The sequence below is a fragment of the Squalius cephalus genome (assembly GCF_949319135.1).
Source record: "Squalius cephalus genome assembly, chromosome: 8".
Taxonomy (NCBI): Eukaryota; Metazoa; Chordata; class Actinopteri; order Cypriniformes; family Leuciscidae; genus Squalius; species Squalius cephalus.
The window spans coordinates 39,046,785-39,065,400 of NC_137129.1; the positions used below are offsets into that span (position 1 = coordinate 39,046,785).

General features: G+C 36.4%; 1 protein-coding gene across 1 annotated transcript; it reads left to right on the top strand.

Moving 5' to 3' along the window:
• Positions 1–216: 216 nt before the first annotated feature.
• On the top strand, positions 217–18,304 carry LOC307163619 (C-type lectin domain family 4 member F-like). Its single transcript, XM_079879744.1, has 7 exons — positions 217–343; positions 3,859–3,960; positions 12,200–12,247; positions 12,375–12,437; positions 12,591–12,748; positions 12,885–12,997; positions 17,877–18,304. Exons 1-7 carry the CDS (start codon positions 277–279, stop codon positions 18,043–18,045), a joined length of 720 nt encoding a protein of 239 aa, XP_079735870.1. The 5' UTR covers positions 217–276; the 3' UTR covers positions 18,046–18,304.
• Positions 18,305–18,616: the final 312 nt, after the last annotated feature.

Below are 18,616 nucleotides of genomic sequence, written 5' to 3' on the forward strand. Positions count from 1 at the left end.
CACTCTTCCAGCTAATTAGGTGTCAAGATCTATAGTCAAAAAGTCAAGTCAGTATAGTCAAGCTGCACTCTAAAAATTTTTATTAAGTTAAAGCAGGAGATAAAAACTAATACAAACGTTTCGGCTGTCTAAATATTAGTTGCTAGATGTGTTCTTCAGACTCATTACTTCATTATTTCCTGTCTGTATAATGACATTTTATGTGACTTCCTTATTCTGAACAAACTCGAGCAGAACTGAAGTCTCAGCGGACACGTCTTCTGTCAGGCTCATGAAATGGATTCAGTCTATCAAAATTCTGATTTCAATCTTTCTTCAGATGAAAAACGCTCTCAATACAAAGGTAAGGCTGGGGATATCATCAGTATTCATTAGAATTTCTATTTCTAAGATTTAGCACTGCAGTTACTGTGTAAGGTTTTTTATGTTCATTCAACAATTACACATTTGTCAGATGCTTTTGTCCAAAGCGGCTTATATTACATTCAATGTATACATTTTATCCATTAATGTGTTCCCTGGGAATCAAAAGCTGTCAACTCTGTCATTTAACCTTCATATTGTGTGTGGAGTCAATATGATCCCGATCGACTATTCCTTAGTTAAAATAACATGGTTCCCTTCATCTCAGTGGCATAAGATTTTGTGACTTTTTCTACATTATCTATCTATACATACACACAAAAAACAGCTTGATTAGGTTGTTCTGAAGGTATGTAAAAAAAAAAAAAAAAAAAAAAAAAAAAAAAAAATCACACTCTTGGTGTCTGGGGTCAAAATGACCCCACATTGAAAAAGAATGGGAAAAGTATATATATATATATATATAAAAAAAAAAAAGTAAAAGAAAAAAAAAGGTAAAATGCAGCATAAATCTGATTTTTTTTACACAGAAATGAAGGCCTGGTACTAGCAATGTAGAACAGACATGCTCACTCACACACACACACACACACACACACACACACACAAATCAGCCACAAATGCAGAACACAGATGAAGGGGTGAGATAATGCATGCACACAGACACACACACACACACACACACACACACACACAGGTGTGACTGCTACAGAGAACTTTTATCAAATTTAGCAAATGAAATCATCCACAAATGCAGGACATATGTGATGAGGTTCCATGTTTTGAAGGGAGAAGACAGGGTCGGCTTGACTGGGACTCGATTTATTGTGAAAACTCAAAACAATAAACAGAAACAAAAGGCATTCACCGTAGCAACAGCACAAAACAATCTAATGTTAAAGGAGAACTCCGGTCAATTTTAACATTGAGCTCATTTTTTTGTAAATTTGGAGTGCTGTCAGTACAGAGAACAACGACAAAAATCGGTGTTGCCTACACCGTGTTATCCTCTTTTTAAAATTTGCACCCTGTTGACTTCAACGGGGCAAGTTTTAAACCTGCTTTTTTCCTGTTTTCGGTCGAAGTCCACAGTAGTCGATTGTCGAGTTCTCCACTGTTGCTTATGATCACGCGCGTGAACTCGACAATCGACTACTATGGACTTCGACCGAAAACAGGAAAAAAATACTGGTATGTGTGCTGGCCGAATTAACTTCATTTTTATTCAAATCTTGCACATCTACTGCAGTCAGATTCACCGTGTTCACTCTGAAGGAATCACTCACATGACCTGTGCACTTGTAATCAAGGGCGCCGTAAAGGGGTGGAAGGTTAGGACGATTCTAAGGGCCCAGGCTGATTTAGGGCCTGCAGAAGAGCAGACCCCCTTTTTCTTTTCTTATTTATTTTCTCTTTTTTATACATACATTAAATGTGCTAGGGCCCCTCATGCACTAAATGTGTATTTTGTCCGTTTTGACCATAGATTTAATATTTAAAAAACAAATAATGTATTTACTGTTTCAGTCACACCCCTCCCCCTTACAATGGTTCATTCCACCTGCGCTGTCCGAGCTACGATCGCTAGTGTAACGTCTCTTGCTTATTGCACTTGCTATGATGCAGCGCAGGCAGTGACACACGCAGGCATGTCACATCAAAAGTTAGGGCATCAAAAAAGGAAAGGAAAGTGAAGACAGAGAACGCCGAAGTCGACAGTATGTCACACAGTTATCCAAAAAGAAAGGTAGCTTGCCCTATTCCTGTATTCCAAAACTTTCAGAGTTACTTATTTTTGTTGCTACATGACCTGCTTTTATCTAGCTAGCTTAGTAAAATAATTACTGAATTATGATTTACATCCAACAATAATAACATCTCTGGGTTATCATGTCTCTCAACACCATAGACTGTAAAAAATAGCTCTACACAGATTCAGCGGCTGCTGCACACCCACGTCCTCCTTCTCCCCCCGTGCGAAATTCGCGTCCGATATTTTAGCACGTTAAAAAATAAATACAACCTCACGTTATGTCAATCACACTTGCACACTGCCTCCGAAAAAATCGGATAGGGTTCGATTTTCGGCGTTTTTCGCATCCGTAACAAGGGTTTGAATGGTGTTTTGACAGTTTAGAGCCACAGAATGACGGATACGAAAAAACGCATGCGAAAATTTCGGATTCCGTGTACAAGGACCTTAGGCCGAACAAGGTGAGCCTGAGCGCGAAACTTCACGAAGATTGAAGCCTCTCAACACGTCTTCTCTACTGTGTTCGCCACATGATGATAACTTTACAAAACAAAAAAGTAATCTATACGCTTCAAAAATCAGAAAATCAGTTTGCCGTGTGTGTCGTGTGTTCTGTGAAGTGACGTTCTTAATATGAATAAAATGCCCCAGAAAAAAAATAATATAAAAAACTGAATAAAACATGTGTCTGTAGTAACCATTGGCTATAAGGAGTTTACAAAATAGATATTTTAATATTTTATATTATGAAAACTAAATAGGCCAATAGAAATAATATGGTTATTACGTGTGTTTGACTTATACAAATATTTTTTTTTCTTGTTTTTGTAGGCTTTGTACTCATCTTTAGACATTTTAACTACGCAATGTGCTAAGTATCTTTTTTTAAAGTATACAGGGCATGTTTATTGGGTTAAATTTTATCTGTAAAAAATGTAGGGGGCCCAGAAATTTTGGTTTCCATAGGGCCCAGAATTTCTGGCGGCACCCCTGCTTGTAATGACACATCAAGGATGTTAAGAGGCTAAAAGCAGGTTTAAAACTTGCCCCATTTAAGTCAACAGGGTGCAAATTTTAAAAAGAGGATAACACTGTGTAGGCAACACCGATTTTTGTCGTTGTTCTCTGCATTGACAGCACTCCAAATGTACAAAAAAATGATTGACCGGAGTTCTCCTTTAAGATGTGTTTCTGTGATCACTGAGTCTGAGGTTTTTGTAACTTCCTGCATATTTATTTGTGTGTTTAGTTCCCATCACACACTGCTTTCTCATTCTCAGTATAAAGCAACTATATGTTTTTTGTTTGTTTTTTTTTTTTTTTTTTTTTTTTTTGCATATATTTGTTTGACTATAGATATATTTATGCTCTATTGGTATAATGCATACATCTTTTTAATTACTTCAACAATTTGGACGGAGCCCATCAAATGACAAGTAGATGAAAATAATAATAATAAAATTATATATATATATATATACATATATATATATATATATATATATATATATATTGTGGCCACAATTATAATAATTTGTTTTAGGTGCCCCCCAGGCCTAATAAAGATTGCATATTCAGCCTTTTTTAAACAGAAAAATAACAATGTTTGTTTTAATGTTAAAAGGAACTGTGACTGTTTTCAAGCCAAACTATTCTGCCAATTAAATATTTAATAAAATAATCACCGTTGTACTATTGAATCATGCTGGAATTCAGTCATCACATTTGATTTCTAATCACAGGGAATCAAGTTACTTCCTCAAAGCGGACTAAAGTTCTTCTGATCGTCCTCGGTGTCTCTCTTGTTTTGGCTCTTGGAGGTCTGAGTGTTCTGGGGTTCATGTGTGAGTATAATTCTTGCTCTATTTGAGCTTTGCTCTGATGATAACAGCCACATTTAAGGCAGTTATACACATATACAAGAGTTATGGTACAGCTTACTGATTTATTTCCTGTGGGTTGCAATTGTTAACACTTGACAGATATAAAGCTGCTTAAAAAAGAGGCACCAGCGGGCTTTTATAGACTAAAACAACCTCTGATTTGTTTATTAGTGTCTTCTGCATCAGACTCTGAGAGAGAGCTCTTAGACAAGTACCAGAGAGTTAAAAACTGGGACTGTCATAATCGTATAGACGAATCCGGCGAAACTAGAGGAAGTAAGCGGGCGCCATTACTGAGCTGTTGCTGGGTAGCGTTGCGCCATTGCCTCCTATTGGTTTGGTTGCGTCCACTGGAATAAACAGCCCGCGATTTACGACTGTCACTAACGTTACATCTACAACTTTCCTATTCTTCCTCTGCCGAGTTATTTGTACAGTATGAGTGTTGTTAATGGTCTGTGAAAATCGGACAGGTCCTTTTAGAACTAACGTTATGTGTTTATCATCTGGTAGAGTGTGCATTATTTAGCTAACCAAACCATCCGGAGCTCAGATCATTTTGACCCTCTATCAGTGACCTGTAGTTGGCATTTTTGTTGATCATCGGATGCCAGGCGAAGGAGAAAATACTCTTGAATACCTTTAAAACAACCGAAGGGGCGCGTTGGGGCAGTAGTAACATTTATGTCTGTTGTTAATGTTTGATTTGCTTGACTGTGACTCTCACTCTGAGAACCAACAACGCTAGCAGTTAGCTGTACCACCCTTTCCTTTTGAAATGTGAAAATGAGATAAATAATGGTCACAAATGAAAAACATGAATTCGTTTATTTGATATTCATTTATTTATTGTTGCCAAATGGACAGATCTTTTTATAGTTTCCTCGTTAGCTAGCCTAGCTAGCATAGTTATTGCCAAGCTATTTTCATAAATAATCTGTAAGATCGTTTGTACCTTCATCTGTGACTGGAGCCCACTGTCTAACATCATCAACCCAACAAGTCACACTGCCTGGCTGTAGCTGTCATCGAGGGTGCGTTATCACGGAGGTTTGTTCATACTAGTAACAGCTCAGTAATGGCGTCGCCACAAGATGGCAGCCTACACAGAACGCTCGTCGGATTCGTCTATAGATGAACTTGAATTAAATATTGTTTGGCCAATAAGAAACAAGTATTTGATATTTAATGTTATCCGTGTTATATTTCATCTGCAATAACAATGTTGACTTTTATAAAGATCCGTTATGCATTAATATGAGGAGAGTCTCCGCATGAAAGACCCGCGACTGCAGATCAACGTGCTACTGATAGGAAATGAAATGTGGAGGATTTTATCTTTGACAAGATGATTGACAGGTCAGTTTGCGTCACAGTTTGCGTGACAGAGAGCAACCGTTAAAGACGGATTTTATATGACGTGATAGTATGTCCCAAAGCTTGTCTACTCTTCTACTACACACTCAAAAGTATCTACTTTTTCTTCACAAAAAGAGTAGCCTACATACTTTTAGGGCATAGTACAAGTAGGCGAATTGAGACGCAGCACATCACTCCAGCCATTAGCACCAGATTACCACACTCCGCCCACTCACCTGAGTTCTGTGCAGGTGAAAACTGTGATGAAACAAGTCTCAATCACCCGAGTTCTGATCACCTGAACGCCCTCATCAACACACCGTATATAAACCGTCATTCCCTTCACTTCATTGTCTGGTCTCGTCTACGACAAGCTCTACAGATCCTACTTGTATACTCAGGGCCGTTTCTAGCCTTTTTGGCACCCTAGGCGAGATTTCCCCCACCCGTGCACTTTAAAGGTGCTCTAAGTAACTTTTTTACCTTAACTGAACAGCTTCGGAGTCATTGGAATGGTTATATTACTTATTTCGGGTTGAATGGTGGTCGTTTCGCACCCCCCTGGTGCCCGTGAGCGGAAAATTCTCACTTGCAACTTTGAGCCCGCCGCGTCAGGAAGTATCGCGTGATATCAGGTCTCGCGATGTAAACAATTGCTTTACGGCCAAAAGAAATCTGCTAAAATGCTGTCATTATTGCGCTCCCTCACGCTGTTCGAACCCGAATGAAGAAGACGTTTTAAAGAATGTCCCATCTGCTTTGATGTCGTTGATCTACTAGCCTCTGGTATCTGAGAATCGCCAATGAGTTTTTACAACAGTGTTGTCAAATATCTATTCCGAAGCTGTGGGGGGAGCTCTAGAGAGAAACCTGTGAGCAAAAAGCTAGAATACAGCGAAGAAATCCCGAAACTACTGAGCCCCGCTTTAAGAGCTCAAAATTAAGAGCTTCAACCGGCTTCAACCTACCCTGGAAATCCAGAGTTCTCACAATTTGAATTTGTTCAGTGAGTTACTCTGGCGTCGAGTAATGATGCTCATTAAATATGCCCTTGCAGCTGAGCTGCACCAATCACATCGGGTTATCTGATATAGGCGGGCCAGAGGCGAGCTAAACAGAAGATGACAGCGCTGTGACGTCGAAGTCATTAGTAAACATTGCAAGATGGCTATGGATGAACACCAGTTGTTTGAAACTGCTTTGGCCGCTACAATGAACGAGTTAGACTTGGCTTTTTATCTAAAAGAGGAACAGAAGACGCCGCTCGAATCGTTCCTTTGCAAGAAGGACGTTTTTGCTATCATATTTTTGTCACTGAAGATCTCACTGGCTCTTGTTTATAGTCTTAAAGGGGCTATATGTAAGAATTTTGATGTATTCGTTTTTTTCGATTGCTAAGCGACAGTGGGCAAAACTGGAGCTGCATATGCAAAACTCTAACTACAGTCTTCACTACCAACAGTCACCTGAGCTAAACAGTTCACATCACCTGCAAAACTCATTCCAAGCAACACAACTCTTAACACATGGCTCAAAACAGGCTCAGTGCAGCCAAACACTATGCACAACCCTCACTGAGATAACACACACTGTCACTCAGAACACACTGAGAGTAAAAACACTAGCATCAAACATCAATACAGAAAATACAAACTTTTCATCTTTACAGTTTGAACAATTTCAGTGACTTCATACAAAGTAATATTTTCTTCAAAGAAAAGAGTGACATTCTTTCACATGATTTATTTACATTTTTAGAACATAACAATTCTTTAAGGTAAATGAAAATTAGCAGTTTGCTTCAATAGTCTGTTTTTCTAGTCTAGAAAAAAAAGGTAGAAACTAAAAGTACATACTGTAATTCGAACAATATCTATCTATATATATATATATATATGTGTGTGTGTGTGTGTGTGTGTGTGTGTGTGTGTGTGTGTGTGTGTGTGTGTGTGTATGTGTGTGTGTGTGTGTGTGTGTGTGTGTGTGTGTGTGTGTGTGTGTGTGTGTGTTCACTAACAAGTCTAAAACAAGACACCTGCTTAGCCTTTCAGCTGAAATTGCAATCAGCAGTGTTTGAAAGGCACAAGGCTGAAGTCTATTCTGTTTTGAATGTGTGGTTCACAGTTTTGACAGAAGTGTGTTAGCATTTGAACAAAGTGCTGTAAATCCACAGTGTTGTGCAGGTTGTGGTTAAAGTCATGGGATAAGTGTGTAGAGTTTTGAAAACTGTGTTCAAACAATGAAAAACGAACTAGAGTTTGGTCCACATGAACTGCTGCTGTGCAGACTGTAGTTAGAGTTTTGCACATGTGACTCCAGTTGTGCCCACTTTCGTTTAGCAATCGAAAAAAACTCGAATCACTTTTTTTTTGTAATGCTTTAGATTACAGCCAGGAAAGTAATTAAAGCGATTTTACAGTGTAACTTTCTGTAATTATAGTGTACCTATAAAGTACTTACATAAGTATAAGGGAACATTATGTAAAGTTTGGGGAATAAAGGGGTAACAACCAGGAGAATAAAAAATGATTTATACTGTAAGTATTATAGAACTAAGGGGTACTTATTCTACTATGATACAACAATCTTACATTTGGGAGCAATTTAGCAAGAACATACACTGCGTACCTTTTTGTAATAATGGTGTACCAATACTGTATAGGCTTTATAAAAATTACAGTGCACATATCAATGCATTTATACAGTAATCTTTTTTAACAAAAGTGCACTGAAAACTAAAACTATTGCAACTTTTGCTTAAATATTGGAGAAAGATACTCTTGTTTCATGTAGTGATGCTTGTTACCCTCTTGTTCCATGTGTTTACAAGGTAAGTACAATAAAAATACATACACACAATCTAATATCACTGACTCTGAAACCTTTATCCAAAAATCAACAATTCATTTCAAATGCTTAAGTCTTGACAGAAAGTAGCACGAATTACAATATTTTAAACTTTTTAAACTGTAGACTATCGCTTCAGACCAGCTGTAATAAGCTTTTTTTCATATAAAGGTTTCCGAGTCAGTGATATTAGAATGTGTGTATGTATTTTTATTGTACTAACCCTGTAACTTCATGGAACAAGAGGGTAACAAGCACAACTTTAATTTACATCCCGCAATGTCACACTTACATGGAACAAGAGGGTAACAAGAACCACATGCCCTGTAACTACATGGAACCAAGGTTATTATAGTTTTGCATTTTTATATTAGTTTTTATTTTAATATAATTTTCAAATTTCCTATACATTTCAGTTTAGTTTTAGTTAGTTTCATTAATGGTTTTGTTAGTTTTAGTTTAGCTTTTATTTTGTGAACACATTTCTATTTAGTTTTTATATATTTAGTTTCAGTTTTAGTTTTAGTAATTAGTTCAGCAGAGTTAACAGAACACTTCCAGTTAAAGACATTTAATTTCAGCAAAGTTTAATGTTTTCAGTTTACATTTAACTCTTGTGAAAACCTCTTAATAATACAAATACAATAATTGTTTGAGGATGAACAAAGAACCAAACAAATGCAACTAAAAAGTAAAAATTATATAATAATATTAAAAACGAAATCTTGTTAAACGTGGTGTATAAGAAAAAGAAAAAGATATGCGTATGATTATTCTTTAAGTTTATTTCTATGATTAATCCTTTCAAACATTATTCTTGTATTGATCCATTTATGCTTTGTTTAAAATCATATACTCATAGTTATACACATATTCAAATGTTCTCTTCAGACCAGACATTTAGTATACTTCTACTCTGACAAATATACGTCTATTTCTGGGCTATAGACATGCTATTTGTTTTTTCCGTTTTCTGCTCAGTGTGGTATCTTGTGTAATATGTGTGGTATCTTGTGTAATATGTGTGGTATAGGCCTATCTTGTTTAGGCATAGTTTCACATGAGATGGTTATCTTCCCTGGAATTAAGTCTACAGCATTTGCATGAGGTGGAAATACTTATTTGGGCCTTTCTTACGGTGGCCGAGAGAGCTCAACGCGCTGCAAATGAAGAAAACACATGCAAACAGAAAAAAACGCATGCAAACAGAAAAAAACACATGCAAATAGAAAAAAAACCACCAGCGAATAAGAAAACATCTTCATCAGTTTTACAACTCACGTGCGTCCCAATACTCACAACACAACCAAATACGGAAACGCGCTGCAATTACAGAAACGCGCTGCAAAAGTTCACAACACAACCAAATACAGAAACGCGCTGCAAATAGAACAGAACACAACGGAAATGTTTCCGGGGAACCCAATAAGTGACGGACGGACGGCTAGGACGTGCTTACAGCTGTCTACTTTTTTTTTTTTTTTTTTTTTTTTGCAAAACATACAAAGATGACACGTTTATGACATACAACTTTGTATACAATATACAAAATGTATTTGCGATATGTTCAATGTCATAAGAATACTAAAAAGAACAATGAGCTGAAGACTAAAATAAATATATAAATAAAAAGATAGAGAAAAAGAACGAGGAAAAGACATTAATCTATACATCAGTTACATTGAACACATTTTGTCATGTTATGTTATAAGTTTCATAAGAAATGTTAGAATGTAGCTATAGGTCCAAATATGAGACGGCAAGTTTTAAAGTTGAGACACTCACACAAAGATATAACACATATTTTAAAAACTTTGTTGTATAAAATGTATATTTATTTGCAACAGTTATGTTAACAGCATTAATACTATATTTCTGGTAAGAACAGCTATTCAGCTGATGGACACGCGCTGCGTTGTCATGGGAACATCCCAAATAATGAGGAAATTACGTTGTCTTTCGTTGCTCCCTTCATCAACATAATGGCACACAAGTGCCCCGCTCACTCCAAAGTGCCCAATTCAAGGGCTCTGCCGTCTGTAGAGTAACGTTAGGGCATAGGTAAAGCCAGAGCCCGCGTCTCTCTGGTAAAGCTCGCGAGCCGTCCGTCCGTCACTTATTGGGTTCCCCGGAAACATTTCCGTTGTGTTCTGTTCTATTTGCAGCGCGTTTCTGTATTTGGTTGTGTTGTGAGCTTTTGCAGCGCGTTTCTGTAATTGCAGCGCGTTTCCGTATTTGGTTGTGTTGTGAGTATTGGGACGCACGTGAGTTGTAAAACTGATGAAGATGTTTTCTTATTCGCTGGTGGTTTTTTTTCTATTTGCATGTGTTTTTTTCTATTTGCATGCGTTTTTTTCTGTTTGCATGTGTTTTCTTCATATGCAGCGCGTTGAGCTCTCTCGGCCACCGTACTTTCTGCTTCTTAGGGCTGGTTCACACAGAAAGTGGTTTTGCTTTGAAAAACGGAAAAAAGACGCGGGCACAGTGGGGAAAAAGCGCAAGGTCTCAAGATTCAAGATTCAAGAACTGTATTTGCCATTTGTGCTTGCACACATAGGAACTCTTGTGCGGTTGTTGCTCAGAGAGTCAAGTCAAGTTTAAAAAGACACACAAGGAAGACATAAATCTATCTATAAAACATATACATTGTAAATTGCACAAAACCCGTTAAAAGTGTAAATTTGCATTATGAATTGCATAAGTATATTGCATATTGCACAGGCCCCAGAGACAACATAATATAATATGATATATTATAGTGCAAAGTTGCGTTATAAATAAATAAATAAAATGCACAGGTATATTGCACAGACCCTGGAGACAGTAGTTCATTTTGTTTTGGCCAAGAGTCTCACTGTGGCTGGTAAAAAGCTCTTATAAAAGCGTGTTCTATTTGTGATAATGTTGTCCTCTCATCTGTACCTGAGATTGTACAGTTTTTGTGTGTGAGCAGGGAGTGAGCTGGATAGTGTGTCTCTGATAATTCTCTCTGCTCTTTTCTGACAGCGCTGTGTGTAGATTGTGTCCATGGAGGGGAGTTCTGTTCTAATAATTCTAATAGTCTCGATACGCGTCTTTTAAAAGTTGAACTTATTTTAACTTGAGTGCTGCGTTTTTAGAGCGTCGTGTCATGCACGTGATGCTGCAGAAGACGCGAGACTCGAGCGCAACGGTCATACATTGAAAAATAAAGTAGCGCAGTGGAATGGAAAAAAATGACTTTCCGGTAGTCTTATTTAGGAGAGCTTATTAATTACGAAAACGATTATTTATTTCTGCTAATTATTATTTTGTTTCAGTTAGTTTTTCAGTAACTGTTGTTAGTTTCGTTTAGTTTTAGTTTTTCATTAATGTTGAAATTTCTATTTTATTTCAGTTTACGAAAATGTTTTTTGACCAATAGTATTTTTAAAAAATTGCTGTATAAACTGTATAACTGTATAAATGCATAGATATGTGCACTGTAATTTTTAAAAAGCCTATACAGTATTGGTACACAATTATTACAAAAAGGTATGCAGTGTATGTTCTTGCTAAATTGCTCCCAAATGTAAGATTGTTGTATCATAATAGTAGAATATGTACCTCTTAGTTCTATAATACTTACAGTAGGCCTATAAATATTTGTTTAATTCTCCTGGTTGTTACCCCTTTATTCCCCAAACTTTACATATTGTTCCCTTATACTTACATGCAAGTACTTTATACACTATAATTACCGAAAGTAACACTGTAAAATCGCTTTAATTACACAGTTTCCGGGCTGTAATCTAAAGCGGTACCCTTTTTTTTTATTGCAAACATATCCACATTGCTATAATCATATCCACAATGCTTTCTTAACTGCTGCTTCTCACCACTGATTATTGAGAGGAAATTGTGTAGTTGCTGGCTGCAGTTCACTTAACAGCCTACAGTTTTGCTAAAAACAGGGCTTTCTGAACTATAAATATAAATAAATAAAATACATCTGCAATTGTTTTTCTCTAATCAGATGTCAGTGTTTCAATGCCACCGTCTGCCCAGGAGACCAAAAGCACAAGTGAGTAAAATATATTTAATGCAGCCAATAGGCCTACAACATTTCATTAACCGTTTGTAAAGAGAAATTACATGATTTTGACTCTCTCTTTTTTTTTTTTTATGTTGTTCATAACTTTCTGTATCAGTCATGGTGAGAGAGCTCACAGACAACTACACCAGAGTTAGAGAGCAACTGTTCTTTTACAAAGGTGAGCTATTTCTCTTCTAGACACATGACACAGGCTTAGACAAAGAGTTTGAATATTTCAGCACATTAAACCAAACTTTGATTGAATTCAAGATTGTTATGATCTGAAGAATGTTTTATTTTCATATGTCTTTTTTTATTATTATTATTTCAGCATTCACAGCTCAGTCTTTGAACAGTGACATGAAGTTGAGAGATTGGGGTGGAAAGTTGTATTTCTTCAGCTCTGAAAAACTCACCTGGTCAAACAGTCGTGCTCTCTGTGTTTCAAAAGGAGCCGATCTGGTGACCATAACCAGCCTACCAGAACAGGTAAGATGAATATAATGCACAATTTTGCACCAAATAAACAGGTACAATATACAAAAATGTTGTATTACAAAATCACATCTCACCACTGAATTTTTAGTTTTAAATAATTGTGAATTATGTGTCTTTTCTCTATTAGACGTTTCTGAACTCTGAAATGAAAGACCATTACTGGATTGGTCTCAATGATCTGGACACTGAAGGACACTGGGTTTGGGTGAATAACCAAACTCTCACTGAAACTGGAGTACAGTAAGAACTCTGTCTGCAATTGTTCGTTAATCGGTAACACTTTATAATAACGTTCAGTTGTAAATCATTAATAAGTGGTTAGTTAATGATGAACTAATAATTTACAGAACATTAATAAATGATTAGCAAGTGATATACTAACATTTTATGTATGTTTTGTAAATTCTGTTTAAGTCATTTACAAGTGATTCGTAAATGATTAACTAATCATTTACAAAACATGAATATGCATTTCATAAATGTTTAGTAAATAATGTTTTTTTAATTTTTTTATGTATGTTGCAATTAGAAGGTGCAGAATGTGTTGTAAATGCCTTGAATACACGTACAGATCATTTTTAACAGCTAAGTGTAACACATTTACAAGTGATGAATAGATTACACTTTAGATTAGGGGATGCAGAAAGGGTTGTAAATGATTTATTCATGCGTTTACACATCTATAACAGGTGTTGAACACTGTAGTGTGTACTGCAGTGTAAGTGCTGACTGGTGAGGGTGCAGACAGCTGTCTTCTGTAGTGTAGTGTGTAGTGTAGTGTGTACTGCAGCGTAAGTGCTGACTGGTGAGGGTATAGACAGCTGTCTTCTGTAGTGTAGTGTGTAGTGTAGTGTGTACTGCAGTGTAAGTGCTGACTGGTGAGGGTATAGACAGCTGTCTTCTGTAGTGTAGTGTGTAGTGTAGTGTGTACTGCAGCGTAAGTGCTGACTGGTGAGGGTATAGACAGCTGTCTTCTGTAGTGTAGTGTGTAGTGTAGTGTGTACTGCAGTGTAAGTGCTGACTGGTGAGGGTGCAGACAGCTGTCTTCTGTAGTGTAGTGTGTAGTGTAGTGTGTACTGCAGTGTAAGTGCTGACTGGTGAGGGTATAGACAGCTGTCTTCTGTAGTGTAGTGTGTAGTGTAGTGTGTACTGCAGCGTAAGTGCTGACTGGTGAGGGTATAGACAGCTGTCTTCTGTAGTGTAGTGTGTAGTGTAGTGTGTACTGCAGTGTAAGTGCTGACTGGTGAGGGTGCAGACAGCTGTCTTCTGTAGTGTAGTGTGTAGTGTAGTGTGTACTGCAGTGTAAGTGCTGACTGGTGAGGGTATAGACAGCTGTCTTCTCTGAAACACATGGAGTCTTTAACCACTGTGCACCTGATGTGAGCAAAACAAAAAATGTAACATCATTTATTAAACATTTATGAAACGCATAGTCTTTTGTAAATGATTAGTTAATCTTTAACTAATCAATTGTAAATGACTTATAACTGAATCTACAAAACATACATAAAATAATTAACATATCACTTATTAATCATTTATGAACGCATAGTCATGTTTCATAAATTATTAGTTAATCATTTACTAATCACTTGTAAATTACTTGTAATGAAATTTACAAAACATACATAAAATGTTAGTATATCACTTGCTAATCATTTATGAATGTTTTGTAAATGATTAGTTCATCATTAACTAACCACTTATTAATGATTTACAACTGAACGTTATCATAAAGTGTAGGCCTACCCCACAAGGTAACACTTTATAATAACCGCACGCTATTAATCATTAGTTAAGCATTAGTAAACAGTTAATTCGTCATTTATAAATCATTAAAAGACGTTAATAAGCAGTTTATAAATACAGCTATAAATGCTTTATTCTTGATTTATAAACGTATCTATAATGTGTTTAATAATTGTATTTTCATACTTTATTAATGATCAATTTATCATTTCTAAATTAAGTATTACATTATTTACAAAGCAGTTGTTTAGGAGTTGTCAGTGGTTCATAAGATCACTTAGAAAGTGTAAGTAAATGGTTAATAAACTGTTTAAAATAGATATTATTATTCAGACATATAGTAATAGTTATTTAGTGTATTAATAAATGCTTTATTAACTTGTATTTCTACTGTAATTCATGGTTAATTCAGGTAGTTATAAAGCATTTAGTAGTGGTCAGTTAAATATTTTTTGTGAGCTCATCTAAAGTGAGGACTATGCCTTGTAAAGCATTTACAAAGGAGATTTAAAGGCTGTTAAATATTTCGGTAACACTTTAAAATAATGGTACATTAGTTAACATTAGATAACATATTAACTAACATGAACTAACAATGAGCAATACATTTGTAGCAGTATTTATTAATCTTTGTTAATGTTAGTTAATAGAAATACAGCTGTTCATTGTTTGTTCATGTTATTTCACAGTGCATTAACTAATGCTAACACATACAACCTTTGATTTTAATAACGTATTAGTAAATGTTGAAATTAATGTTAACTAAGATTAATAAATGCTGAATAAGTATTGTTCATTCTTAGTTCATGTTAACTAAGGTAGTTAACGAATGTTAACTAATGAACCATTATTTTAAAGTGTTACCAATATTTCTATATTCTTTATCACTGTGTTGTTTGTTTACTTTTTCTGTTTAGAAGATCAGTGAACCTTTAAATCTCCTTTATAAATGCTTTACAAGGCATACATAGTCCAAACTTTAGATGAGCTCACAAATGCTTTATAACTACCTGAATTTACTTTATTTAATTTACAATGACAACACCTAAAAAACTGGTTTGTAAATAATGCAATATTTCATTTAAAAATGATAATTTGGTCATTAATACACTATGAAAATACAATTATTAAACACATTAGATATGCTTATAAATCAAGAATAAAGCATTTATAGCCGTATTTATAAACTGCTTATTAATGTCTATTAATGCTTTATAAATGATGAATTAACTGTTTACTAATGCTTAACTAATGATTAATAGCGTGCGGTTATTATAAAGTGTTACCAATACAAATGATCACGCCAGCGCCTCACACAAACAACATATCAGTTCTAGCATTTCTAGCTGTATATCACAGGCCATTCATCCATCCTCAAACTAAAATGAGGTCATCCAAACATAGAAAAACTTATTTGGCTCAAGTTAAATAGTTTGTTGAACAATATGTAGGCTTTGTGTGTGTGATGTAATTAAGCCAAATACTGTGTATAGACCAATCCGATCTCACAGCAATTCATCTGCATTTTATGAGGTGGCTAAATCATACAACCTCACTCGTACAAATTCATACGTATTAGCCACCTTGTAAAATACGTATGAAATGCCACGAGATCGGACTGGTATAAACCAGTGGTTCTCAACTCCTGTCCTTGGGACCCACTGCTATGCGCATTTTGTATGTCTCTCTAATCTGACACACTCAGTTCATGGAGTCTTCTAACTAGCTGATGATCTGATTCAGGTGTGTTAAATAAGGGAGACATACAAAATGTGCAGAGCAGTGGGTCCCGAGGACTGGAGTTGAGAACCACTAGTATAAACTAGAACAGTTCTGTATAAAACAATAGTGGGATTAACATCAAAATGCATTGTCTGATGTTAAAAAAGTGTTTTTTTTATGTAACTGTTACGATTGGTTGCAGCAACGGAGGAAGCAGGATCTAAGTGCAGCAGTTTTTTTTTATTAAGCGAAATCGTACAAAAAACAGAACAGACAAAGAACAAGACAGAACACAGGGTTTAAATCAGGGTTCACCAATCTGGAGTCCTGGAGGGCCGCTGTCCTGAAGAGTTTAGCTCCAACCCCAATTAAACACACCTGAACCAGCTAATCAAGGTCTCACTGGCATACTAGAAACTTTCAAACAGGTGTGTTGGAGCTGGTTGGAGCTAAACTCTGCAGGACAGCGGCCCTCCAGGACCGAGATTGGTGAACCCTGGTTTAAATAGACAGAACTGATTAGTAAATTAACAAGACACACCTGAACTAAACTAATGATCAATCAAACACTAAACAGGCAGGGGCTGAGGAAGACAGAACTGAACTAATTAACAGATAAACTAAACACAGAACAGAAATCAGAACAAACTGACATTGTGACAGTAACTTTCTCCCTTTAAATTGTTTTGTCAATTTAAGCGTAATTCATGCAATTTTATAGTATTTATTTGAAAGAAAGAGCAGTTTTGTGTCTATCCTTGCATTGTTTAAAGGAGAACTCGGCAACTCTAGCGAACTCTAGTCACTTCTTCACTGATTTTCCCTTTTGTTGTCGCATGTTTTCCCCACGAGCTCCCCCTCCAGCTTTGGGGGGGCGTATATGTCACAACACGGTCGTAAAAAACTCACTTGCGGCGGCCTCCTCCCCCTCTCTACCGCTGCTCATGTGCGTTTGTTTTGATCGGAGAAAGCCAACTGTATCGTGTGGAGCTATGTCTATCGAGGTGGGTAATCTGGTAATACATCATACATGCGTGTGTGTTTATGTTGAATTGCCGTAAAGCGATTCGTGTTTCGCGCTCGTTCTCGTTCTCGCTCTCGCTTCTCACGAGACTTCCAATTACTATTTTGCCGGGACGGTAGTCCCCAAGTTGCAAGGTTGGTTTTCCGCCTGGGAACGCTGGGGGGAGCGGGGAAAGTCACCAATATCACCAGAACAGGTTGTTCAACCATCCAAATGATTTCTAGACAGTTGTATTAAGTTAAAAAAGTTACCAAGTTCTCCTTTAACTGGTCGAGGTTGATATGGGATTTAGAAAGTAATTAGTAATAAGTAATTCAATACATTTTAGAGAGAGTAATTAGTACAGTAATCTAATTATACTGTTGAAGATGTAATTAGTAACTAGTAATTACTTTTTAGAATAACATACTCAACACTACTCTCAACCACCCACATTAACTGAGGGGATCCTTGGAACATGTTCTACCCTATAAAGGGTCCATGGCCCCAAAAAGTTTGAAAACCCCTGTTTTACATGAACTATTTTTTTTTTATATATATATATATATATATATATATATATATATATATTCTCGAAAGGAATAATATGGTTTTAACACTGACCATCTGTTTCTGCTCTTGAAGGTTTTGGTACCCGAGGGACTCAGAGAAAAGTGAACCTGATAACTGGAGAGTAGACGATCCCAATGGAGAGAACTGTGCTGTTGGGAAAAATTCGTCCAACTATTTCAACAATTGGTTTGATGTTTCGTGTAATTATCTGTATAAGTTTATCTGTGAAAAGAATTTTTAATTTACCTCCTTCAGTGATATGTAATGAAAGAGGTCTATTTTAGAGAAAAGAAAAACATCATGTCTTCTTTTGGATTTTCTTGCTTATTCAGTTAAAATGCTGTAAAATGTGTTGTGTTCTGTGTAATTGCACTAGAGGGCACTAGTGAGTTCAAGTGCGGAGAAGAAAAAGAGAAAAGAAGAGAGGAAGGAAAAGTAGAGTAGTCATGGTTGATATGAGTTTGTGAAGTAGTGTAAAATAAAGAAGTTAATTCATTCTACTCACCTTGTCTCTAAGTTGCTGTTCTAAAGTGAACTGTTTACATATTGCTGAACTAAAATACAACAATTGGCGACGATGGCGAGTCTTCCCACACCTGCTCCGTTTCTGCCATGTGCTTCTCATCCACCGATACCCTTCTGCACGTGGAAAAAAATCTTCGAGAACTACATGCTGGCTATTAACGCATCAGGAGACTCCTGGACGGCGGCTCAACGACGCGCAGTTCTTTTACATTGCTTGGGGACATAAGGACAACGTATTTTCTACACTTTGCCGAATACGGGTACGACTTATGATGACGCAATGTCCG

What these genes read in the sequence shown, in the direction of transcription:
- LOC307163619 (XM_079879744.1), top strand. Translation starts at nt 277, where the DNA reads ATGGATTCAGTCTATCAAAATTCTGATTTCAATCTTTCTTCAGATGAA. An exon ending in AAAACGCTCTCAATACAAAG is followed by an intron (nt 344 to 3,858) that starts GTAAGGCTGGGG and finishes TTCTAATCACAG; the next exon opens with GGAATCAAGTTACTTCCTCA. An exon ending in TAACCAGCCTACCAGAACAG is followed by an intron (nt 12,749 to 12,884) that starts GTAAGATGAATA and finishes TTTCTCTATTAG; the next exon opens with ACGTTTCTGAACTCTGAAAT.